The 24406-nt window shown below is 50.0% G+C and overlaps 6 protein-coding genes across 6 annotated transcripts; 3 read left to right on the top strand and 3 right to left on the bottom strand.

Annotated features, from left to right (window-relative positions):
• Positions 1-3717: 3717 nt before the first annotated feature.
• BGZ61DRAFT_435147 (uncharacterized protein) lies at positions 3718-4571 on the bottom strand (the record flags this gene model as incomplete). Its single annotated transcript, XM_046243982.1, has 2 exons — positions 4387-4571; positions 3718-4316 (listed from the first exon to the last, which is right to left on the bottom strand). A coding segment is annotated over exon 2 (360 nt), but the record flags the coding sequence as incomplete, so codon positions are not given.
• Positions 4572-7059: 2488 nt separating this feature from the next.
• On the top strand, positions 7060-8228 carry BGZ61DRAFT_511002 (uncharacterized protein; the record flags this gene model as incomplete). The annotated part of the gene is made up of 2 exons (XM_046252091.1): positions 7060-7300; positions 7360-8228. The coding sequence occupies 2 exons, from the start codon at positions 7060-7062 to the stop codon at positions 8226-8228; spliced, it is 1110 nt and encodes a 369-aa protein (XP_046094258.1).
• Positions 8229-16403: 8175 nt separating this feature from the next.
• BGZ61DRAFT_204548 (uncharacterized protein) lies at positions 16404-16986 on the bottom strand. The gene is made up of 2 exons (XM_046237950.1): positions 16619-16986; positions 16404-16569 (listed from the first exon to the last, which is right to left on the bottom strand). Exons 1-2 carry the CDS (start codon positions 16850-16852, stop codon positions 16441-16443), a joined length of 363 nt encoding a protein of 120 aa, XP_046094257.1. The 5' UTR covers positions 16853-16986; the 3' UTR covers positions 16404-16440.
• Positions 16987-18370: 1384 nt separating this feature from the next.
• On the top strand, positions 18371-19626 carry BGZ61DRAFT_467804 (potassium transporter-domain-containing protein). The gene has a single exon (XM_046247816.1). The coding sequence runs from the start codon at positions 18559-18561 to the stop codon at positions 19558-19560; it is 1002 nt and encodes a 333-aa protein (XP_046094256.1). The 5' UTR covers positions 18371-18558; the 3' UTR covers positions 19561-19626.
• Positions 19627-20210: 584 nt separating this feature from the next.
• BGZ61DRAFT_467802 (uncharacterized protein) lies at positions 20211-21926 on the bottom strand. The gene is made up of 6 exons (XM_046247815.1): positions 21890-21926; positions 21395-21574; positions 21230-21342; positions 20803-21150; positions 20679-20746; positions 20211-20619 (listed from the first exon to the last, which is right to left on the bottom strand). The coding sequence occupies exons 1-6, from the start codon at positions 21890-21892 to the stop codon at positions 20297-20299; spliced, it is 1035 nt and encodes a 344-aa protein (XP_046094255.1). The 5' UTR covers positions 21893-21926; the 3' UTR covers positions 20211-20296.
• Positions 21927-22475: 549 nt separating this feature from the next.
• BGZ61DRAFT_500596 (uncharacterized protein) lies at positions 22476-23624 on the top strand (the record flags this gene model as incomplete). Its single annotated transcript, XM_046251576.1, has 5 exons — positions 22476-22530; positions 22633-22973; position 23032; positions 23108-23196; positions 23328-23624. 5 exons carry the CDS (start codon positions 22476-22478, stop codon positions 23622-23624), a joined length of 783 nt encoding a protein of 260 aa, XP_046094254.1.
• Between the last annotated feature and the right edge of the window lie 782 nt (positions 23625-24406).

Genomic DNA, 24406 nt, shown 5'->3' with positions numbered 1-24406 from the left:
TGGCAAGACCACGCCCCAGACTCATATCAACCCTATCAGCTAGAAGCAGCTGCTGCTAGCCCAGCCGAATTGCAGCTTCCTCGGAAGACTCTCCGATATCTCTTAGCAGCCCGATCCGGTCACGGAGACTTTGCTGCATACCACGAGAGATTTGCCCACGATAATGCACAGCTTGAATGCTCGTGCGGACGGCGGAAATCACCCGACCATCCCTTCTATTGCCGCAAGGTCGACCGTCGTCATCGGATAAAGCTGGGGCTTTTTCCGAAGCTGACGATCAGCCGCGTAATAGGACAAAATTTCGGCGAGTTCATCGCGATGATAGAGGCAGCAAGTTTCTTCCAGGAAATCTGCCCCTATCATCGCTCCCTCGTCTAGAACCCCCAGAAGTCGCGGTGCTAGCCGCTTCGGCCCCAGACCCTCAATAACACACTCCTTCCCTCTTTCCTTTGTCTCTTTTACTCAGGAGCGCTGTCGGAAGGCTCGGGCCCTTGCAGGTCCGAGCCTGAAGACGCGCTGCGCTGCACAGCAGCTTCGAATGCGGTTTCCCCCTGGTTCCCCCAAAAATCGGATGCTATTGCGGTCGTCGGGCCGCGCCCTGAAAATCCGCTGACGGATATCGGGTTCGAAATAATAGGTCAAATAGGGCTGCTTAATTGTTAGATGGAAGAGGAAGAAGAATCGTAATCTCGGCTCGCGTGGAGGGTATTAGACTTACACGTGATCCGGACTGCGGGCCCGGGCCAGGGGCCTTCTGGGCCCGTGGCCCCGGCCCCGGGTTAGTATCAGCTAGCGGCTCCGGCCGTCATAGCTATCCTGTACCTAGGTTTCTTCAGCCGTAGACACCAGCCTAGCACGTCGTCTTGCCCCATGGGGGATTCTGTGGGCATCTAGATGCTCTCACGACGGTAATTAATCAACAACAACAACAACAACAACAACAACGATCAGTTCCTCCTTAGCAACCTCCGTAAACAATTCAACGTCAAGGGTCTTCGAGTTCTTCTCGACTGGATTACGTACCACAACTTGCCGTTCGAGATAGTCAATGCTGAGCGATTCCAACGGATCCTGCTTTACGGCAACCCACTCCTTGATAAGGCCCATATTCCCTCTGCGAAGACTCTTCTTCGCATGCTCGAATCTGAGTATAGAGGCGCCGTTGGGCCCAGGGTTGGAAATCGATCGTATAGATCGATTCCCAGCCCTGATCGATCGATTTTTATCGATCGGCGCCTCCAATCGATCGATTTATATCGATCGTCACCTTCAATCGATCGATATCGATCGATCACTAATTAAATCGAATCGATCGATATCGATTGACGATCAAATCGATCAATGCCGGTCTTCATTCTTCATTGTCCCTATCTACGGTTATCCTGCCCACCAATTGAAGAACTTGCCTCCAATTATCCCCCTCAAGGAGACTAAGTGGAAGAAGAGTCGGTTGATAAATACCGGCCTTGCTCCACGAACGAAGGCACTGAGCCATAGCCACAATATGCCGTCGTAGGCGGGACCTAAGCGGTGTTACCATCCTCCCGCAACTGCTAAAGTCTCTCTCCGTTTCTGCAGAAGACGATGCGATAGTAAGAAAGTCCACAGCCATATACGACAGCCGAGGAAAACGCACAACCCGACATCTCTCCACCAACCAATAGGGTCAGCTTTATATGCGATGTTGTCAACCGCTGGCTCTGACAGATACTGATCAAACTCGTCTTGTGGTGACATCGCCGCTGACTGCTGTTGCCGTGTGCTTTGTCGCCCTTGAGAGTCAGGATTACCGGTAGTCAATGACCGACTAAAAGCCAGTCGACGTTCAATATAGTCCAAGGCGCTACTAGTCCCCGCTGCTGGAACAGCATTAGAATCTGCCTCATGAGCCTTGTTCTTGTACTGTTCTTCCCAGATGGTCGTCAAGCTTCTCGAATACGTTCTCTTCCATTCCGAGGTCTGACGAGACGGGAGTTGGTTCCACAGCCGTTCCAGAGCTCGCCATTTCTTGCAGGGGTGGAATACAACTGCCGCCACATAGGCAGTAGAGGTCAGCTTGCCATAGTAGTTGTTCAGCTTCTTCCATCCGAGTTTGATGTAGACCTTCAACAGCCTCCGGGTCTTTGCATCCATATCATTGAACAGTTGAACCTCTTCCATGATCTGGTCGTCATTCTCTTCGATTATCACTCCTTGAACGGCCAGCTCGAGGTGGTCAAGAAGCATCTCCACCACTGGGAAGTACTCGTCGAACCCTCCTGAAGTTGAGCGTTTACCAGCAATACCCTCGCCCTGCAATTGCCTTGAGGCGACCTTGAATGGTTGAAGGATCTTCTGAACCGCAGCAACAACCTTCCATTCCTCAAGGGAAAGTTTCTCTTTCAGTATTGCAGGTTTGTCCTGTTCCCTGCCGCCTTGGCTTAACCATCGTTCCTCGATGATGGCAAGCATCCTGTTCAAGGCTGTGCGTTTCAGCAGAGCGCGGGAGGCCATTGCCTCGTCAGATTGCCAGCGGGTACAGACGTTTTGAACCCAACTAAGAACAGGTTCATTAGGAACGGTTTGCCGTTGAGCTTCATAAAAGTCCTCGAGAAGTTGACTGCTCGTTCGAAGAGCGATGCCAATATTGTGTAGCTTGCCAAACGGCCCAAACTTGCGGTACTTGTCCACTTCCTCGGCGTTGATAATCTCGGGGACTGGATACTGGTCCTGACTCTCTCCTGGGACTGTCTCGAGCTCGAAGCTTTCGTCCATGCTCGGCATACCAAAGTCGTCGTCGGTCGCCAACTCATTAATTGCGTCGGACAATTGGCGCTGCTCGTCTTCTTCGGTCATAAAGTCCTTGTCCCCCCAGTGGTCAAGCAGCTCGTTGAAATTGTCCCTTTTGCTGCCGTACATCATAGCCTTGGCGGTGAGGTTCAGAAAATGAGGAGCGCAGCGAATGCGACGCTCATCGCTGTCGAAATCGAACTCTGCGGCAAGTGCTTCCATAGCCGTATCATTATTCGTAGCGTTGTCAAGTGTGCAGTACCCAATTCTGAAGCCGAATAGTGGTTAACAATGTCAGTTTGCTGACCCACGTAAGAAGTGCTGATCGAGAGTCTTACCTGCCTTGCATGCCAAACGCACAGATTGTGTCTGCAACTTCATCTGCAAGCGCTGCTCCAGTATGACGCTTCTTGAGGGCTGGCAAAGCCAAAAGTAATTTCCATTGTTTCCAATCTCGGTCGATAAAGTGTGCATTGATTCCAAGGAATGATGTGTTTTGTCGGGAAGTCCAGCCATCAAAGGTAAAATGAATCATACTTCTCGCTCTTTGAAGCAGCTCGCGAAGCGGGCCAAGAGCGCGATTGTACTCGGTTGTTAGCAGATTCACGAGCGTCTTCCCGCTCGGTATCTGCCCTTCCTGAAGAGACGGGTTGTTGTAGAGAAGCAGTCGTCTGAAGCGCTCAGAGTTTACTAGATTGAAGGGGAGGTTATGATATGTAAGCCAGTCGAGCAGGAGTAGTTGATTCATCTTCGGGTCGAAAAGTGTATGCAGATTGCCGAGAAGGGTTTGATCTCGAGGGTTCGTTGGATCGGCACCAAGCATATCAAGTATATTCCGTTCTGTACCTCCACTTCCGGCAACGGGTCCTGCATGTTGCGAAGGTGGCTGATAAGATAGCAGGCATTCTCGAACGACGTGGACGTGGCACACGGAGGGATGGCACAAACCATGACCTTGTGCTCCTTTCTCAGGTGTCGGATAATGCCTCCGCCAGTTGAAGCGATGAAGACATAATTTGTAGTCTTCGGCTTGTTCCGGAGGAAACATCGCTCGCAGATCCACACGATCATGTGGGGCCGTGACCGGTTGTCTTTCATTCTGAATCCAAACCGCCACCACCATGTCCGTTCTCGAGAAGGGTCGTGGCCGATCGTAAATCCGGGGAAACGCCTGAATTTATCTGTCGTCCAAGCCTCATAATCTGGAAATCTGACGGGTGCATATTTCGTTGAGGCTGAACTGGTTGACGGTTCAGAGGGTGGCTGCGTGGAGGAGGCAGTCTCCATGTCCTCATCAAACGAGTCCATAGAGATGGGAACTGTCCGCAAATAGTGTAAAGGAGGTCAAATCGAAGGCTGCGAGGTTGATAAGGTCTAATCTGTATATATTCTACTCGGACAAGACCCGAGATAAGTTCCTAGTTGCGACGCGTCTAGAGTCTATTGAACCAGGCATTGGCGGAGTTTCAAACCGCACGAGACAAAAAACAGCTCATTTTCGGTGGGTGATATTCTGCTGTCACGCGTCGCGTCGCGTGCTGGGACCCCTAGCAGCTTGTCAGGGTAGACGCGTCGGGCGACAGATTCGTCGCGTATGGCAGCTCGTACGCAACCTACCTGGGACACCTTCGATGTACATGGCGATCGACGATCAAATCGATCGATCGGGGGGTTGGTCGATACGATATCGATCGATTAGAGATCCTACTCGATCGATATGATATCGATTGACAGGTTGGATCGATCGATCGAAATCGAAATCGAATCGATTAATCGAATCGATCAAATCGATTGGTCGATCGATTTCCAACCCTGCAAATATCTCGTAGCCCGTAGCTAACTTCGTTCCTCAAGGCTCCTTTGCGCAAGCCGCGATCAGCTTGCCTCTCCTGTGGATACTGTCGCTGTCAAGACTGAGTTAGATTGGCTTATGCTTGCTGGCAAGGATACTGTCGCCATCAAAATCATACCGTATTGGTTCATGAGTTCTGACCGGGATACTGTCGCCTTAAAGCCTGGATAGCATTAGTCATTTCGACCAAGCGTCGGTTCGCATTCGACAGGGGCGCCGACGAGATTACATAAGCATCATCGCGGTGCACGGTCTCCATTCTCACTTTTGACGCCGATTTGCGACTTTGATTGAGCATAAAGTGCGCACCAACATTTGCAAAAAAAAAAAATGAATTAGTGAGTTAGATTAAGTACAGTTTTATCTATTGTATAATACTATTTTTGCTACTATTATTGTTGTGGTTGACCGTTGCTGCGCTGAAATGTCGATTTGGAACTGCACTTGAAATTTCACTAAGTCCCACGCGACACAATGACAACCCACCCCTCATTTTTCTGAGCTGATCTGAGCTGATTTCAGCGCCGCCCTTCAGGGTTAACAAGGCCCCGCTTGGGGGTTAAGCTAGGCCCCCGCTTGGGTTTATTTCGAGCGCTCTCATTGGCTCGTGGCATTTTTGGGTAGTTTACCGCTGGTAGTATAGGCCCCCCCTTCGCTTGAGGCCCCCACTGGCGCGCGGGTTTTTTGGATTGGCTGTGCGACCTGGTAGGATGTCTATACTACCAGGGGCCTCGGGGTTAGGATTCACGACATGTCATATAAGTCTGAGGCGTCCACTCTTGTAGCCCCTTATAGTATAGAATACACTCTCTCCTAAACTCCCAAAGCCCTTTCTCCTATATTATATGTATACAGACAGGCGTCCTTAGCCGTCACCAGGGCGTCTGCAAGTAATCGAGCAGCAGAACAGCTGATAGCGGGTCGCTCACATGCCAAATATAGCAAATGATGAACAGTTAAACCCTCGACGACCTCTATAACCTTTACCGGGCGAGCTTATGCATGCGGCTGATCAGGAGGGTGCTACCAAAATTGATGAGCGGCTGCACCGGTTCATACTGGCTCAATGCCCTGCATACACGAGCTTCGGCAAACTCCGGCGCGATACAAGGTGGTATTACTCGTCAGCACTATACCCATCCTTGGTGAACTCGAAGTTGCAGGAGCGCCGGCGGAAACTCGACGTCATATCCAACCCGGATCGAGAGATCGCTATTGCTGCTCTCTTCAATGCTCGAGATCCCGATTACTTCGAATACGATCAAGTTTCTTTCGAAGACTATGTGACTACACCTCTACACACCTTCAATTGTGCCAAGCCGAAGTCTATAGAAACCCTAAAATTACGCTTACGAGTCCCGGGGCATGGGTAGGGTCTGGAGCGGAGGTGGGGCCATGCCTCCCGTAGCTGGTTTCCCAGCTTGTACGGTATGCAAGAAGCTTGGAAATGTCACATTCTGCAATAGGGCGTGGATCCCGAATCTGATGATTGTCTTGATCCAGGATCCTCCGTCCCCCTCTTTCCCTGTGAGGGGTTTTATGCCAATCCCACCCCCCTGACTAAGGTCAGGATATCAGTGTATCAGGGGATTATGTAAATCCGGCTGCATATCCAGGTCCAATCTAAAAGTAATCTAAACGCTCTCGGGAACTTTAGGTGTACGGTAGTCCTTATCCTCCTCACAATTGGTCCGCTCTGGTAATTCACCCTCTCCCCTTGAACTGGTTCGATACGTCAACATGACGCGGCACCCGCTCAGCTGGAAGGAGCTTACGTATCTTCGCAAGTAATGCGACATCGTGTTCTAAAGATATCTTTCACATGCTAAACGCAATCCTGGTTTGTGCACGTCTTCGGGCCTGGTCAGTGTCCATAGTAGCGTCAGATCTAGTCCTAGTAAAATGACATGTGAAGTATTATCTCTCAGGCTATTTTGTCTTAATAGACTAATAATATTTAACGCGCTCTCGGCCTGTCCTTATCCGCTCAACATATTCTCTGTCATGATATTACAAGTCAATATAGAGCGATTCTTACCAAACCAACTTCTACAATTTTCTCACTTCAGCTCTCTTCGTCATCCTCACTCTCGGTGGACTATTGCTATTTTATTTGCCACTGTCCTGTAGAGAGAATGGGCGACCTGATTGGAGATGCAATTGATACTACTAAGGGTGTACTTGGCTGGGCGATAGGAACTGCTGCCTGGGCTGCTCAAGCGCTGGCTGATCCGAACCAGACTCTGGCCATCGCTGAAGAAATATTCTGCAGGGCGAACTATGATAGTTTGAGAAGCTTGCTGTCTCAAGTGACGCGGCGGACTGAGAAGGTTGTTAGCAAGATTAGCGAGACAGAGGCGAACACCATCCTGGAGGCGGCAAGAACAATATTTTGCAAAGGGGCGGGGAATGTTGTGAGCAATGTGGTCTTCGAAGTCATGAGATGCACCCTTGTGGCCATTGGCCAGACAGACTTTGCGCAGGCGCTCCTGATATGGAGAGAAACATTCGCCAATGACGCCAATGGACAGACCCTGACATTCATACTGGAACGCAAATCCGATTTGGCCTTATTTCTGATCGGCCTAATAGAGCCAGCAAACTCTATGCTACAGCACTTTCGATGGATGGCAGCCCGAACGGCGAAAACTCACACGGGAGATACAACCCCTACAACGAGTTGGACCTGACGAAGGCGATGAACAGGCATGCTCTGATTTGTCAGCTACAACGCCTAGCTAAATCGCTCTCTCACATCTTCTTAATGGGCAAGCAAAACAGGTCTCTCGACCAGCTCCCCATAAACACAACTCTAAGAAGCGACTTTGGCAACAATGGAACCGTTATACTTCCACCAGCACTCACGATCAGAGCTCCCGAAAACACCCCCAACCACGGCGAGCAATGGCTTTTTGTTAATGGGATTGGTGGAGAATACTTCTGGCTTCGATTGTACTGCGAAAAGTTGCGAGACATATTCAACAGAGATATCCGGGGCGTCTTCAACAGGAGCGATGGTATCCTTTGGGACTTGATCGAGTGTGCAGGAGAGAGAGCCATCGGTGGAGGGCAGAACACTCTCATTGAAAGGACACCGAGCAGCATGGCTGCCCAGGGGGCTCTGAGCCGTGAATTGTCAGCTGCGCTTCAAAATGAGGGGTCTAATGGCTATATCGTGATGATTGCCTACTCCCAGGGATGTCTCTTGTTGAGGCTTGTTTTGCAAAAAATTTTAAGGAACAAAATACATGGAGATGCAATGAGGGCTCGACTAAGGGTCTTCACGTTCGGGAATCCGAGCATCGACTGGATGGGTACGGATGCCCTCGGAAACAGGGTCCCTCTCTGCGAACACGTCAACTGCACCGAGCATTTTGCAAATGAGAGGGATTTCGTGGCACAGCTTGGAGTGCTGAGGATGGATCAGGAGGACGACCTACGAGATCTCGGCTACCTACACGAAGAATCGTCGCTCTTCATCAACCGCGGCGAAGACTGGATAGGTCACCTGTTCGGGACCCAATACAGCCTCAGATCACAAGACTATGTGGATGGAGACAGGTCGAGATTGTTCGCATGTGCTGGCGGCACAGTAATGGCTGTATGAGAGACTGAACTATTAAAGAGGAGTCATGCTATTCGCACAGCCCTACTCTTCTATTATTAATTGTCGTGTGCCCTCAATTATCGCCTGCTTTAGCAGCAGAAAGGGACGGAAACAACACCCAACTCATTAACTTACCCTAGGGGAGATGCACAGAGGATCGTCGCACAGGCGTCTTGGCTGGTCAGCCCGAAGCTGCACCAGATTACGCGTATGAGGTCGGGTCAATCTGAGGCTTATGTCTCCCGGTAGGGAAGCATCTCATGAGATAGAATATCGGGTCGGTCGCGGGAAAGTTCGCTGGCAAGGCATCAATAGAGCCCGCGGCAGCCCGATATCTGAGGGAGGTTGAAGACAGAGGCAGGACAAGACTCGTAGTGGCAGTCGAAATAGACTCAAATAAATCTCTCAAAAATAAAGGCAATGAATTAATAGACTTCCTAGCAGCCTCGAGACCTTCCGGCCTCTCTGACTTCCAAGAAGAATCTCCGATGAAGTGAAAAACGATGATCCTTCCTGTGCAGGCCCTGACCTTCCCTTTTAATCTCATCCGGACCACCCTAGAGACAACCCTGCTAGCAACCAGCTAGCCCAAGAGTTCCTGACCGCCTGCCACACTGCCCCTGTAAAAATATGGCTGTCCCGTAAACCCAGCCTATTTCTGTTATCAGTTCTACTAGCTTATGATGCCCTCTTTGCTTTTTCTTGATTACTCATTTACACGTTTAATATGTCTCGTTGCGTCTTATCGTAGTCCTTGTATTGTAGTACGCGTCTTTGCTCTTCGATAGATAGTTTTGTTCTTGAAGAAATCATCTTAAACTAACGTGGTTCACAAGCGAGTGAGCCACCCAACCGAGTGAGCCACTTCCCCCAACCTCCCTCGCCTCCCACCTTTAAACCTACTTTTCTCAGCGCACACGTTATGTCTTCTCAATCTAAAGAAACCAATCTCCTCCTTGCAATTGCAGCTATCCAGCAAAATTCTAAACTCAGCATCCGAGAAGCTGCCCGCATCTACTCTGTTGATCGCAACACGCTCAAACGCAGGATGAACGGCCAACGCGCTCGACAAGATACCCGGCCTAATTCAATGCGGTTGACTTTAATTGAAGAGGATACTCTAGTCGAGGTCATTGTCGACCTCGACTCGCGAGGATTCCCTCCCCGACTCAGTGGTGTTGAAGAAATGGCCAATATCCTCCTCGAGGAACGCGCCGGGGGACGCGTCGGCAAGCACTGGGCTTCACACTTTACTGCGCGACGACCAGAGCTCAAGACGCGTTTCAATCGCGCATACGACTACCAGAGGTCCCTATGCGAAGATCCAGCTATTATTGACGCGTGGTTTCGGCTTGTGTGGAATATGAAGGCGAAATACGGTATTCTCGATGATGACTTCTACAACTTCGACGAGACTGGGTTTATGATGGGTATGATCTCGTCCTCAATGGTAGTTACCAGTGCAGAACGACGCGGAAAGGCGAAATCAGTGCAGCCTGGCAACCGGGAATGGGTTACTGTGATCCAGGGCATTAGTGCTGTTGGCTGGGCGCTTCCGCCGTTTATCGTGGTGAAGGGGTCCTACCATCTCGGCAATTGGTATACAGATAACAACCTCCCGCCTGCTTAGGTTATTAAACCTACTGAGAATGGATGGACAGATAACTCAACTGGCTTCGACTGGATAAAGCATTTCGATCGGCATACTGCTGGCCGCACAAAGGGCAAGTATCGAATGTTAGTAGTTGACGGCCACGAGAGTCATCTATCTTACGATTTCGACAAGTTCTGCAAGGAACAGCTTATCATTCCGATATGCATGCCATCCCACTCATCGCATCTTCTTCAGCCACTTGATGTTGGTCTATTCAGTCCACTAAAGCGGGCGTATAGTCGCAAAATCGAGGACCTAATGAAGTACCATATTACCCATGTGACTAAGGTTGAGTTCTTTTCTGCCTTTTGCGATATCTTCTTTGAGGTTTTCTCGGAAAACAATATCATAGGAGGATTCAGAGGGGCCGGTTTAGCCCCTTGTGATCCTCAGGCTGTCCTATCTAGGCTGGATGTCAAGCTACAGACTCTAACACCGACTGGGCCGCCTCCCGAAGACGCCGACCCTTGGGTCTCTTTGACACCACGAAACCCAGCACAAGCCGTTTCGCAGTCTGCCTATATCAAAGATCGACTTGCCCGTCATCCAAGCACCTCTCCGACACCGACTTATAAGGCTATCGACCATCTGGCGAAGGGCGCCCAGGTTCTTGCGCATGAGAACATGATCCTACGGAAACAGGTTCAGTCGCTTCAGAAGGCGAATGAGACACTTAGCAAGCGCCGGAGAGCTAAAAAGACTCGAGTGCGGCAAGGAGGGGCCCTTACTATAGGCGAGGCACAAGATATCATGGCTCAGAAGGATGTTGATCAGCAGGTAGTTCAAGAAATGCGGCAAAATGGTGGTCGGTCTAAGCGCGCAGCAACGGGCGTACGGCGATGTGGTACCTGCGGGCAGCCAGGTCATAATGCGCGAACCTGCTCAGAAGATTTAGAATCGTCTGAGAAATCTAGTGATAGCGAGTTTGAATAGATTGTCTGTATTGTGGTATAGTAATTGAGCGATGAAGGTAGGCAGGTCGGGAGAAGTGGCTCACTCGGTTGGGTGGCTCACTCGCTTGTGAACCACGTTACTTCTGGGATATATAGCCTAATTATGGATCTTGCTAACCTCTTTTTATCACGAATTATAATAGCACGAGTAAATTACAACTAACTTTTAATCTAATCTAAGCTGTCATGGGCCAGGGCCCATATCCTTGCGGCTGTGCCGCAAGACGTACGAGGCTCGTGCGCGCCAGGGACGGGAAATCGTTCCACAGCTCAGGGGCATTTGGGAACTTCTTTCTTTCTTCTTCATCTTTGATGTAAATAGCATCCTGGACTAGATAGCTGGAATCCAGCTACTAGAGGCCGTTCACATAAGCAGTAAAGATCTAATAAGTATTCTTAATAAACTACTGTAGTTTTCTAAAAGCTCCTGAAACTTCTTATTCTTCTATAATTCTTTAAGAGTCTTGCTATTTGCACGACATCAGATTGCTATTCGCACGATATAATTTTGCAGAGAGCAAGGTATATTATTTCTCTTTAAAATACTATATCTATTTTCACAGTTCCAATTTAATTTTTAAAGATTATTTCTAAGCTTTCTATAGTAATAAAAGTAATATTGCTAATTATTATATTTTTATAAATATTATATAGAGTATTATCGCTAGATTAGAACATAAGTGTAGTACTGTTGGATTGCTTATGTGACCATATGATGACCTTGAACATGTGTGTGTATTGTGTTGTTAGAATAGATCGTGCGCACAGTCATGCACATGATCAGGTGACCTCGGTCACTTGAGTGACCATGCCGAGCACAGCCCGAATAGGAAGGCGGTCAACTGCGCATATAATACCCCTGACTGCTGCGGGGTCAGCCTAGATGACAATATGCACAATACACATACATGTGGGCTCTCAATGACTAAGATGCTATGCATGCTGCCTAAATCCAACATGTGTATCTTGTCACGACCTGGCCGCGACCTGCATCAGGCCCCGGGCGCAGCCCCACTTTTCTCAGCCTCCCGGAACGGAACATAGTTTAGCCACATGTGATCACTCACACGGTGATCACGCCCGATCACCTTAGTATATAGACGACCGAGTAGTGCACATTCACCATGGGCAGCTACTCAGCTTTCAATACAACTTGGTTACCTCAATCACCTTGACTCGCTACGCATCACTGTGTTGACTATTACCAGACGTAACAATTACCCAGTAAGTGACGCCCTAACCTATCTGCTAACATAAACCTACGGTTTATCCACCAGCAACCAATCTCTCGCCTACCCTATACCACGTATACGGCAGGCCAGAGGTACGACCGTTACATATCTGTTCTTGTTGTAAGGGGCTGTCTGCTTTGGACTACACCCCGGCTATAAGTGGGGCCCGAAGGCCTCCCTATTCCACACGTGACATCCTGGAGCCCTGGTGTTCCATGCCTCCAATTCAACAAGTACATTAAGCACTCTTGGTGGGGTGGTCAATGCGTAGAAATACGGGGGGGTACTTATTTTACACTGTAATTATAGTGTAAAGCTATGTACTTGTCATGCGAATAGCAATCTGATGTCGTGCAAATAGCAAGACTCTTCTTTAATATTACAGAATATAATAAACTAGAAGTTTTTTAAGTCTCTTTAAAACTAATTCCTGAAAATACAGTTAAATTAGAGCTAAGATTTTATTAAAACTACTTTTATCTAACGTATGTGATAAGCGAGTGGGCCAGACTGTGAACGGCCTCTAGTAACTGTATTCCAGCTATCTAGCCCAGGATGCTATTTACATCAAAGATGAAGAAGAAAGAAAGAAGTTCCTAAATGCCCCTGAGCTGTGGAACGATTTCTCATCCCTGGCGCGCACGAGCCAAGTACGTCTTGCGGCACAGCCGCAAGGATATGGGCCCTGGCCCGTGACACAGACAAGTAAGTGCACCACTTATACTGTACAGCTAAAAGTCATAATTTTCAATTTCCTAAAATTAGCCATATAATTCTAGGAGTTTTAGGGGATTAAATTTAGATATTCTAATAAGAAAGTCATAAGATAATATTTTTCCTAGAATTTAAAAAAATTAATTTAGCTTTTTAAAAATAAAAATAAGAAAAAAAAACAGTGCGAATAAGATTTTCTTAAATAACTTTATAAAAAGTTTTTTTAATAATATAGGAAAATTTATTATTATTGTAATTGAATTTGTTGAATTGGAGGCATGGAACACCAGGGCTCCAGGATGTCACGTGTGGAATAGGGAGGCCTTCGGGCCCCACTTATAGGCCCGGGGTGTAGTCCAAAGCAGACAGCCCCTTACAACAACAACAGATACACAATACACACACATGTTCAAGGTCATCATATGGTCACATAAGCAATCCAACAATTAACAGTCAGATACGCGCTATATGCCCTTACCACTCGCACACCTCCCCCCCCCCCGGATCGCTGACTATTCGCCGAGCATTCGGCGCGATGACGACTATCAAGCTTGCTACAAGCGACGACTGGATCCCTTGGTTCTCAGCCCTCAAGACGAAAGCCCTAAATCAAGACCTCTGGGAATATATCGACCCAGCCAAGACCAACAAGCCCAAGCTACAGCTAGTAACGCCAACCCCTCCAGTAATTACAGACTTTCGCAAGCGAAAAGGGGCCGCTACGAGCGCGACCACGGAGTCATCGACCCCTAGCTCTACGTCCACAGACACGATCATCGCGGCCGCCGGCACAGAGACCGATCCGGAGGACCCTCGCCTAGCAATCGGCGAGGATTCAGCCTCCGGGCGTCAGATGTAACGGACCTTACAGAGAAGGGACTCTCAACCTACAACGCGATGTGGGCCAACTACGAATACCGAAGGAGACAGTATAAGGAGACGAAGAAGAGCCTAGACGTCATCCAAGACTGGATCAAAGAGAGCATCTCAGTTCCTCTCTATCAACAGAACTGCCGAGCCGACGACTCCCTAGCCGACTGGGTACAGGCTCTACAGACCAAGTTTGCGTACGCCTACGACGAAAGGGTCCAGAGGGCTCGCCGAACCCTCCGCGAACTCCTAGCGAAACCACTCCAACATCACATAACGACATATAAGGCAACTGGCGAGTGGCTTGCTCTCTGGGAAATCGCGATCGAAGAGGCCCAGACTGTCAAGCTACAAGAAGCAACAGAGGCAAGCCAGTGGTTTAAAGACCTATAGGCTGCCCTCGCAATATGTTCCTTGTATTTGAGCCCGGCGTCCATGACGACTCCTAGGATCTTGACATCGTCTTTCGGTTGGATCATCTGTCCCTTAATCGTGAAAGGTTTCGAGTCGGTTTTGTAGTCCTGCCGGGTGAAGTGTATGATAGCTGTCTTGTCCGCCTCAAACGTCGCACGGCTTCTCCTCTCCCGGTCCAACGCGTCTTCGATGATTGACTCGAGTCCCTTGCGCTTGCTTTGTGCCGTTGGCCCTGTGACCCAGGCTGTGAAATCGTCCACGAATGCGATCGCCCCCCTGTTGCTGTCGGTACGACGCTGTACCAAATCTGCATTGAAGAAAAGGAACAAGATTGGAGAGAGCGGAGAGCCTTGGGGTAGGCCTGCCTGTGGTAGGTCTCGAGTTTCTGATGACTCTCCATTGATTTGTATCGTTGCCGTGCGATTGGAGCAAAACGCCTCAACCCACTGGAGTAGTTTCTCCGGGATGCCACGTGCTTTCAGTCTCTGAAGCAGCCTCTTCTTACACACTCCATTGTAGGCTCCCTTAACATCAAAACTGACCAGGCTTACGATCCGTCGACCTCGCCAGGCAGTATAGATTTGCTCCTGCAGGAGTAGAAGCGCTTGCTCTGCTGATCGTTGCTTGCGGGCTCCAAAGTGGTTCGTCGGCAGCAAACCGTACGTTTCCACAGCATGCGAGATCCTTTCCGCCACCACTGATTCCAATACTTTGCCGAGTGTGGCCGGGAGGGAGATCGGTCGCCAGGCTTTCTAAGCAGTATAATCTTTGCATGCCTCCATTGGTCGGGTAATATTCCCTCATCTAAGGATACCCGGAAGATGGCCATCACCTGATGCTTGACCACAGGCCACAACTGTTTCCAAACAATCACCGGTAATCCATCCTCCCCAGGGGCCTTCCATGATTTTGCCGCGAACAGCTATCGTTCTACCTCCTCCATCGTGATGTCGGGCATCGTCACAGGGGCTCTCTGAGGCCTAGGGCCTTCGTCTTGGATGTGATTCGGCGAGGGAGGGAAGAACTTGGATAGCAACTCTTCAGCTTGTTCCCTGTGGTTGGTTGTGATTGTTCCGTCCGCCCTGATTAGCTGCGGGACTTTGTCGAATGTCGTGTCATCACCGGACTTTAGGTACTTAGCTGCCTCTTAGATGTTATCATTATCCGCTAGAAACTCGTTCTAATGCTTCTTCTTTTGTTGCCTGATGGCGTCACGATACTGCTTCGAGGCCCCTTTCGCTGTCTCTTCCAGTTCCATCCTGGCCCATCCTGCCCGTCTCGCGGACCGAGCACGGTTCCTCCAATACGTGTATATTCCACGAAACCGCGTCAGATCTGTCGTCCACCATCGTTTGGCGTACGGCGACGGCTTGGCTTTTGGTGCCGATTGAGTCTCCAGACATGACAGCAGCACTGATACGGCTCCCGGAACGCTTGGTACTGGTGTTCTCTGTCTATGTACAAGGAATTGAAGTTGAAGCGCTGAGGGAGGCGTGCGACAACCTACGCAAAGTTATTGTAGATACAAGGCGAGACGCAGGAAGAGTTGTGGACGTGGTGATTGCGGGCGACTTCAACCGCCACGATCAGCTCTGGGGAGGGGAGGATGTGTTGCTGGAGAGACAGGGTAAGGAAGACCAAATCATCGATCTGATGAATGAGTCTGCTCTCAGCAGTCTGCTTCGGAGAGGTACGAAGACTTGGCAAGGCGGAGAACCCGAATCAACGATCGACCTGGTCCTCGCTTCCGAGGACCTAGCGACCTCGACTGTCAAGTGTGCAATACACAATACAGAGCATATATCCGACCATCGTGCCATTGAAACGGTGTTCGACATCTCAGTTCCAATGCCGAAGGCCCAGGAACGACTCCTACACAAAGAAGCACCATGGAAGGAAATTAACGTCCGAATCGCCACTGCATTAGAGACCACCCCGACAGATGGCACCGTACAGCAGAAGACAGACAAGCTCATGTCAGTGGTGCTAGAGGCGGTTCGCGCCCTAACACCCAAAGCTAAGCCGTCGCCCTACGCAAAGCGTTGGTGGACCTTACCGGTAGACCTCACGCAACTCCGGCACATATACACGTACTGGAGAAATCGCGCCAGAGTATCGAGGCGAGCAGGACAGACATGCGAGGAGCTCGAGAATACAGCCAAAGGAGCAGCAAAGCAGTACCATGATGCCATCAGACAGCAGAAAAAGATGCGACCGTTGCTTCAGGGCTAAGTATCCATTACATATTAATAGTCTCCCCTCCCTCTTGCCTCAGCTGTCCCCAATAGCCTGGTGGCCCTAGAGGTCCCTCATCACCCGCTGCGAGATCCATGTGAAAACCGACCATGTCGATGCGCAAAACATGCGTTAGAAGATCAGTAACGTGGAAATAACATCTCAAACGCAGCGATTGTCGACTGCAGTACTGTATGCTCTTCTACAAGAGATCTGTTTCTCTCCTCGAGGAGCGCAATGTACTCTCTCGCCATACATATAACGGCCTCCTATATTCTAGGTAAGAATTATTATATCATAAGTTGGATGCTAACTAACCTCATCCACGATCGTTGTAGGCGTTCCTTCCTGCGGATCCTTCGTTGCACTCTCCTCTCCTTCCTTTGCCATTACAACTCTCATACAAGGGATACTATCCTGTAGTTCAGTAAGTGTATCATTCAACTGCGTCTCGTGGCGCTTCTCGATTGGGCGCCTGGGCGGGGCTTCTGATGGTTTGTGACGGCCCGAGTTGCGTGCCGGTGCGGGAGGACACTCGGGCTTGATAACCATGCTGGAGGAGAGGGACAATGGCGTCAGTCTATACGGCCTCTGCAGCTCGGGAGGTCCCGAGGAACGGTCGGATGCGGCGCGAAGACAGTTGGCATTGGGGAAAGGGACGGGAGATATCTTGAGGTTGAAAGGGGTCGCCGCGGCACTTGAGTCCGTGGTAGTATTGTAACTCCCTGAACACCTCCCTCAACTCGGGCCGCGCTGAAAATAATAGCGTTAAAAATGTTCACACGACAATTCGCATGATGATGTATCCGAATGTCTCTTTATCGACATGACCCAACAAGAGATATGACATGTCCACTAACCCAGAAGAGGTGGTACAAAGGGGTACCGCAGCTGCGCCACCACCTTTTGACTACCCCACGCAAAGTCATGGGTTTCGTAGTTCTAGCCGATCATTGGATCGTGTTCTGTGTCACTTTGCCGATCAATGGGGTCCAGGCCAACCTATTGGGTCGGTCAATGCAACTCACAAGGGACCATGGCCTGGTTTAGCGCATCACTGCCTATTACAGACACAACACGGTCACGGCAGATAACCTCGTCAGCTCTTTTAGGACGCGGTTGTAATAACGAAAGGTTGATTGGTTCGCTTGGCTAGCCGAATTTACAGCGAGTGGGGGCAAAGCGCGTTTCAGTAAGATTGCAGGGTTGCGCGTGATTGGTGAAAGGCTGTTAGATCTTCAACAGAACATCGAACTGGTGAAAAAGCACCGCCCCCTGAACGGGACCCAATAGAGCCACGGGTCCGTACAGCCACGGGTCCCTACGCTTAGTCAGCAACACCCACTGTAATATTCTCGCCTCACCGCTGACCGCCTATAACCACTCCATCACAACTATCAAGGGCTGCTTCTGTATTTTAATGGGCAAGATTTTGCACCTCTTCTATGGCCTACTATATGACATTTGCTACATGTAGGTAGTCTTTTTGCTGGCTTATCTTGCGGCTCATCTTGTGGCTCATCTTGCCCCTTGTCTTGTCGCTTGTTTTGCGGCCTGGCTTGAGGCTCGTCTTGTGGTTCGTCTTGTGGTTCGTCTTGTCGCTTGTCTTGTGGTTTGCCTTGGGGCTCATGATTGTGTTGACAAAATCGAGCTTCGGTTCGATGTTTAAGAAGCCAATTTCCACTCCATTCTTCCTTGGCTACTATTGAAAATTGGCAGCCAGTGCGAAATCGATTGCATGCGTAGGTAACCGTAAGTCGACCAGACCTTTCTGTAGTTGATCTTCTGGTTATAAATTTATAGCCTCCGATTGCTGCCCAGATATTGAGATCTAGAATAAGATCTTCTTGTGATGAATACCACTGTTGAGGAGGAAGAGAGTTCATTTTGTTAATAGTAGTAAGTAAGGATAGATATGATGAAGTATCAGGCGGTGAAGCAGAAGGGAGACGGAAAAGGCAGCAAGGCAGAGGGTTAGGGTTATGCTGACTAATAGAGGACCCGTGAGTGTACGGACCCGTGGCTCTATTGGGTCCCCCCCTGAACGGTTCCCTCAATAATCCAGTGGCAATACACCTTATTTGCTGCTCCTCCCGTCGAGTCATCTGCCGCAATGCGCTTTGTGTCAGCTCAGTGCCTGCAAGCCAAGCCTTAACGATGCACTTGGCGGCGCGGAAATGTAACTTAACACCGGTGCTTACCAGTAGATGCGGGGGATGTAATCGTCAGCCGGAGTCCCCTTCCTCAGCTGGCTGCTCATGCTCGGCACCATCCTCGTCACCGCCGTATACAACAACACTGCCAGCTTGGGCCATGCTTATGGCGTATGTGTGATCTTCGTCACCTTTTTCGACACCCTTATGGTCACGCTGGTTGCAATCCTCGTCTGGCGCCTTCCGATATGGCTCGTGTTCTTGCCGGCCCTGGCCTTTGCTACCTTCGACGGCTTGTATCTCTCGTCGGCCCTCAACAAGGTGCCTGACGGCGTGTGGTTCACGCTGCTCATTTCGGCGCTCATGGCGGGCATGTTCCGACTGTGGAGGTTTGGCAAGGAGAACCAGTGGCGTGCTGAAGCAGAGGTCCGCTTCCGGCCCAGCGCTCTCGTTATGAAGAATAAGGAGGGTAAGTTGGCGCTGACACCTCGTTGGGGCGGCGACATGCTCTCTCCCGTCAGTGGCTTCGGCATCTTCTTCGACAAGACTGGCGTTCTTACTCCGAGCGTCTTCACCCACTTCGCCTCCAAACTTGGCGCTCTGCCCGATATCTCCGTCTTCTTCCACCTCCACCCCGTCGAGTCCCCATCCGTCCCCGAGGAAGAGCGCTACCACATCTCCCGCTTCGCTAGCATCTCCGGCTGCTACCGCCTCGTCGTCCGCCATAGCTTCATGGACGAGGTCGTCAGCCCGGATTTGGGCATGCTGATCTACGATCAGGTGCGTAAGTTCGTTGTGCGCCAGGCCGCTGCCAAGTCTGGCGCCGCGAGCGAGCAGGAGACCACCGCGGCGTCGGCGTCCACGGGGGATGCGGAGGGCCCGCCGGAGCTCAGGGACGAGAGTGTCACGGCGGAGCTGGCGAGGCTGAATCGCGCGTATGCGCAGAAGGTGCTGTATATTGTGGGGAAAGGGCAGATGCGGATCCGGGCGGGGACGAGTATTCTAAGAAGGATTGTGTTGGGGACTTTTCTTTGGATTGGGGATAATACGCGCGCGAAGATTGCGAATTTGAAGTTGGCGATGGAGAGGGTTGTGAAGGAGATCTAGCCCAGTCAGTACAAAGGCCCATTCATGGGACAAGACCCAGGTCGTGACCCTGATCCACCATCCTCTTCACCAGCAGGTCGGGAGCCCGGCGTCGCTTTTGTGTTTTTGTGCATGAAATGCTTCAAAGGGCGCGTGCCAGTGATACTTGGATGTCCCTGAGGAGATCTCACCATATGGTGGTGTCAGTATGGATGATGATGTTACCACCCCTTGAGCCGGAACGCGAATGGAGTGGAGATATTTCGGCTTTCAATGCAATGCCCTCCTCCGCATCTTCGACTGGTCCAATGACATACTGTACGGTCTCAATTCCTTCTCTGCCTTGGCCAAGGCCACGACTTCTTGGGCTGGCGATGTCAAGGAAGACGGTGTGATCCGCATAGAAGGAGAGCTCGAACGGTGAATCGATGTCGGTGTCTTCTCGTAGTCTGACAGCCGAGTTGTAAATGTCTCTCTCAAAAACAGGCGTAAGCTATGGATGTTAACCGAGAAGGCTTATCACTACTATTATTATAAGAGCCAAACTAATGCTTAGGTATTGAGCTTGGAGGTGATTATGGATGTAAAGATATCGATCTTGGGGAGTAACTATGTTATATCCTGGATACTATTATTCTCGGTGCCTCGTGTAGAGTCTAACTCTAAATGTAGGCTAAGCTATGAGTCAATTGCAGTTCGGTATCTCACTTGCTTGTCCGTCTCATTCGTTTATCAAGTATGGCATTAAGCCTTGGCACTAAACCTGCTCATAACCTTTGCTTGAAACCTGATCTATCCTCCTCGTGACCTTAATCATCTGTTTCGTACTTTCATCATCCTTGGCGTTCTCACGATCATCACCACCAACTGCGGTGACCATAAATTCAGCGTCATGGATCGGGTGGTGTTTCCCCTTGACCCTCCCAATTGTCACCAGATTCAAGTCTCCTGAACCCCCTTGATGGGAGCTCTCGTCCTTGGCGAACTTCCGGATGTACGTTCGGAGCATTGGCAGCGAGCCCGCGATAATACCAAGATCGCATTCGACTACAGTCCATAGGATGATGTTTCCGATGTCATCTGATAGAAAAGTGACAATATTAGTCGACTTGATCTAGTTTGAGGAGGGGCTGACGCACGTAGTAGATTGGTAGTGTGGGAATAGACTGGGGAGTATGGCATTCGAATGATGGTCGCAATAGAAGCCCTGGGATGCTGGATTAACGAGAGGACACCAATAGGATATTTGGAGAAGAGACCTACAGCACAGCAAGGCCTAGGACCAGTGCAATCATCTTCTTGAGGGTCTTCCGCAACTGGAGATTCCAGAGGATGAATACTGGGATAATTGCGACAGCCCAGTCCGTCACGATATTAATTACCGAGACAGCATATGTCAAGGCAATAATGATGGATTCGTCAATACACGTTCCTAGAGCAGAATTCCACGACGCTGCTACCGGCTTACACCGGACCAAGACTGCAGAAATGGCAACCAGGGTAGCTATGACTGATACAGCAACAAGCCCCCAAAGAGTGTAGATGTATCGGCGCTGCGTAGCAATTCGTGCCAATGTCGCGCAGATGCTAGCCTTGATGAATACGGATCCGCTGATGTAGAATATTTGCCAGAACACAATAGAGTAGGGGAGGGGATCAGCCAAACAAGTAAGCGTCAAAACTGCAAAACACACAAACCTTAGCCCCTTCTATCATCGCCGCGGTATTCAGCTTTGAATCGTAGGTGCCGATACCTGTAAAAGTTCCCCAAATAACAATCCCATTATGGACCATATTGAGGGTCTGGTCTTGTCAGTCTGCTTCAGATAAGGGTGTCGTTCGCTCTAACACTCACGAATCCAACGCACATGAGCCAGTCCTCAAGTCCGAAAACTCCCATTGATACCCTAGCGCTGACGCGGAGGCCGACAACAACAATACATAGGACGGAGAAAGTAATCGTTACGCCGAGAATCGCTGCTGCAAGCCCTCCGGGCTTCACAGCTTCCCATTCCGTAGAATCCGCCACGATGGGCTGGCAAATCAAGAACGGCGAGAAAGCCTCGGTCGTGAAGACTGTTTCCAAGGTGATTTCTTTATTCGGGATCGGAAACTGCAGGAGACACCAGGTACGACGGCAAGGAGCTGTGAGCCGCGAGGGTTTTGTATTGTTGACGAGCTCGCTGGCTCAATCATCCAGGGGAAGATGTACGGATGATACAAGACGATGGAACTCAACTTTCTCTAGTGCATTCCCCATCTGGGTGAAAATTACTATGGGAACTAATCTAGGTCAATTGGTGAGAGAAAAGGGATTTCTTTGTTGCTGCTAGGGTGTCAGGAAACCTACCATGTTCGAGTCATGATCCCTTGACCTGTCAGTTCTGTCTGAATATTCCCCTGGCAGGCACATGAACCAATCGATGGAGACATAGATTTCAGTACCACAACCAACAAGTAGCGGTTCGTAAGCCGGCAACTACCTGCCTAGTGCCGCGCCTAGTACTTGCGGGGGGCCTGCTAGTACACCGGGGAACAAGTCCGACTTCGCGCGTGATCAAATCCTTAGCGCTACATACGCTTGCAACGAACACTGCGTAGTATGTTCGTACGACTCGCATGAAAAGGGGTTCGGGCGGTGAAACAGCGATCGGCATTTGAGTAACATTCCGTTCGGGTAAGTGGCATCCAATAGGCCGTTGGCTGATTATCTCCCCCAAAAAGGTGCCTTGCAGAATACCCATGCTACCCTCAACAGTGGCTTCGAAGCATGGTCAATTTACGCATACACTCGAGAGGTAAGAGCCAGGTCTGCGGGGCTATGCCGCTGTTTGAGAGACTTATTAGAGTCATGGTACCCGCCATTCAACCTCGCCTCTGTTCGGGCACACACATACATAGACAACTACTTCAAAGTCGTACCTTGCATTGACGCCATGTCCACCTACGATATCAAGGGCAAATATGCCATTATCACTGGTGCTGGATCCGGTAGGTTTTACCTTTAGATAGAGCTTCATTCTCAATACCCACAATACCCACATACAATGGGCATAAACGGTTGTGAATTCGTGAGAGCTGACTGAGATATAGGCATCTGCCTGGCCTTTGCGGTGCAGCTTCTTGAGGGAGGCTGCTCGGTCATGATAGCCGACGTGAAGCTTCGGCCCGAAGCCGAGGCTCTTGTAACCAAGTACGCCTCCAAAGACGCCACCACACCTTCGGTCGATTTTCACAAAACGGATATCAGTGACTGGGGACAGATTGCCTCTCTGTGGAAGAAGACTCTCGAAACGTTTGGACGTGTTGATATTGTGGTCAACGGTGCTGGCGTCTACGAGCCACCCTCTAGCACGTTCTGGAACGCGCCTGGCATCTCGCCTCTAGCTGAAGATGAGGCAAACGCCTCACCGGGCGTCTATCATACATTCTCAGTAAATGCTATGGGACCTATCCGCCTCGCTCAGATTGCTGGAGAACCGGAATATTGAGGGTAACTTGCTCTGGATCGCCAGTCTTGGAGGCTATGTCCATTCGCTCTAAACGCCCCTATACTTTTCTAGTAAAGCAGCCATTGCGAGCTTTGTTCGATCTCTAGGCCAGCTACGAAAGCGGCTGGGTATTAGGAATGCGGCTGTTTGCCCTGGTGCTGTTTACGTACGTTTATCCTCCCTTGATTCCTTCCTAAACTGCTTTCTTCCTTGGCTACATCGCGAGTCCTGAGTCACTTGGTGTCTAATGGCGTTTGTTGGATTATTTGCTAATGAGGCGTCACTTCCTACTTCTAGACACCAATCTTCCACCCGGAATACTGCCGCGATAGGGTGCACCCTGATAACCTGACTCTCACGCCTGAGCAGTGCGCCTCGGTTATGATGAGTGTCCTAAAGGAGCCGCAATATGGCGATGGTAATATTATTGAGACATTGCTTATCGGAAGCAAGGACAACTCGTCTGTTAATGTTCGTGAAGTGCCCCTAGAGGCACTGTATCCTACTGTGGGCCCAGTTGGGCAGGATAACCACTTACTCGAGGAGGAGGAGAAGTTGACTAAGCAACTCCAGGAGAAGGGAATGCGGCAGTAAACTTTGCTAAAGGCGAAAAGACATAACTATTAAGGAAAGCTAGAAATGACCTTTCCATCTTAACCACATCTGAGTATACCTTCCAAGTTAGCATAACATCTCGTCGGGTCCCTCCTCTGTACAATCCAGCACCTAATGTGCAATCTCTAGCCTGGTAGCCCCCGTCGTCGAGAAGAAAATTAAGAATGAGCAATAGGTCGACCATTGCTATAGAGAGAGCAATAAGCGCTAGGGTTTCGGTGTATTTCCAGATTTCCGCGGTGCGAAAGCATCAATATCTTGGGTAGCATCTATTATATCAAACACCAGATGCTGCTAGCATAATAGGTAGACAGTGAGTTATTTACTAGAATAGCTACTGATACAAATTGTGTTGGATAGCGTACGGCACATTCAATTCAGGGATTAATGTTCAATAGGGTGTGGATCCTGAATCTGTTGATTGTCTTGATCTAGGATGCCTCCGGCCCCCTCTTTTCTCGAGGGGGGTTTTATGTCATCTCACGCCCCCTCTGGCTAAGGTCAGGATATCGATCTATCAGAGGTTTCGCAATACAGGGTCACAATCCAACAAATTGTTATTATGCGAGGCGTTGGTCTTTCCTATCATAGCCGAAATGGCCCTGTCCACCCCTGGCCTGTCCACCCCTGGGGCAGCAACGGCACCGGTGCATCGTTGACGGCGGAAGCCATGGCATCCTAACGCCACGGGCCGTTGATATCCAGACGTCATGCAAGCGTGACAATTGCTGCTCTTAGCGCTTGAGAGACGAAACCTTGTG

The sequence above is a fragment of the Ilyonectria robusta genome (assembly GCF_021365365.1).
Source record: "Ilyonectria robusta strain PMI_751 chromosome Unknown BGZ61scaffold_63, whole genome shotgun sequence".
In the NCBI taxonomy this organism is placed as follows: domain Eukaryota; kingdom Fungi; phylum Ascomycota; class Sordariomycetes; order Hypocreales; family Nectriaceae; genus Ilyonectria; species Ilyonectria robusta.
This window is presented reverse-complemented; position numbering and strand designations above follow the sequence as displayed.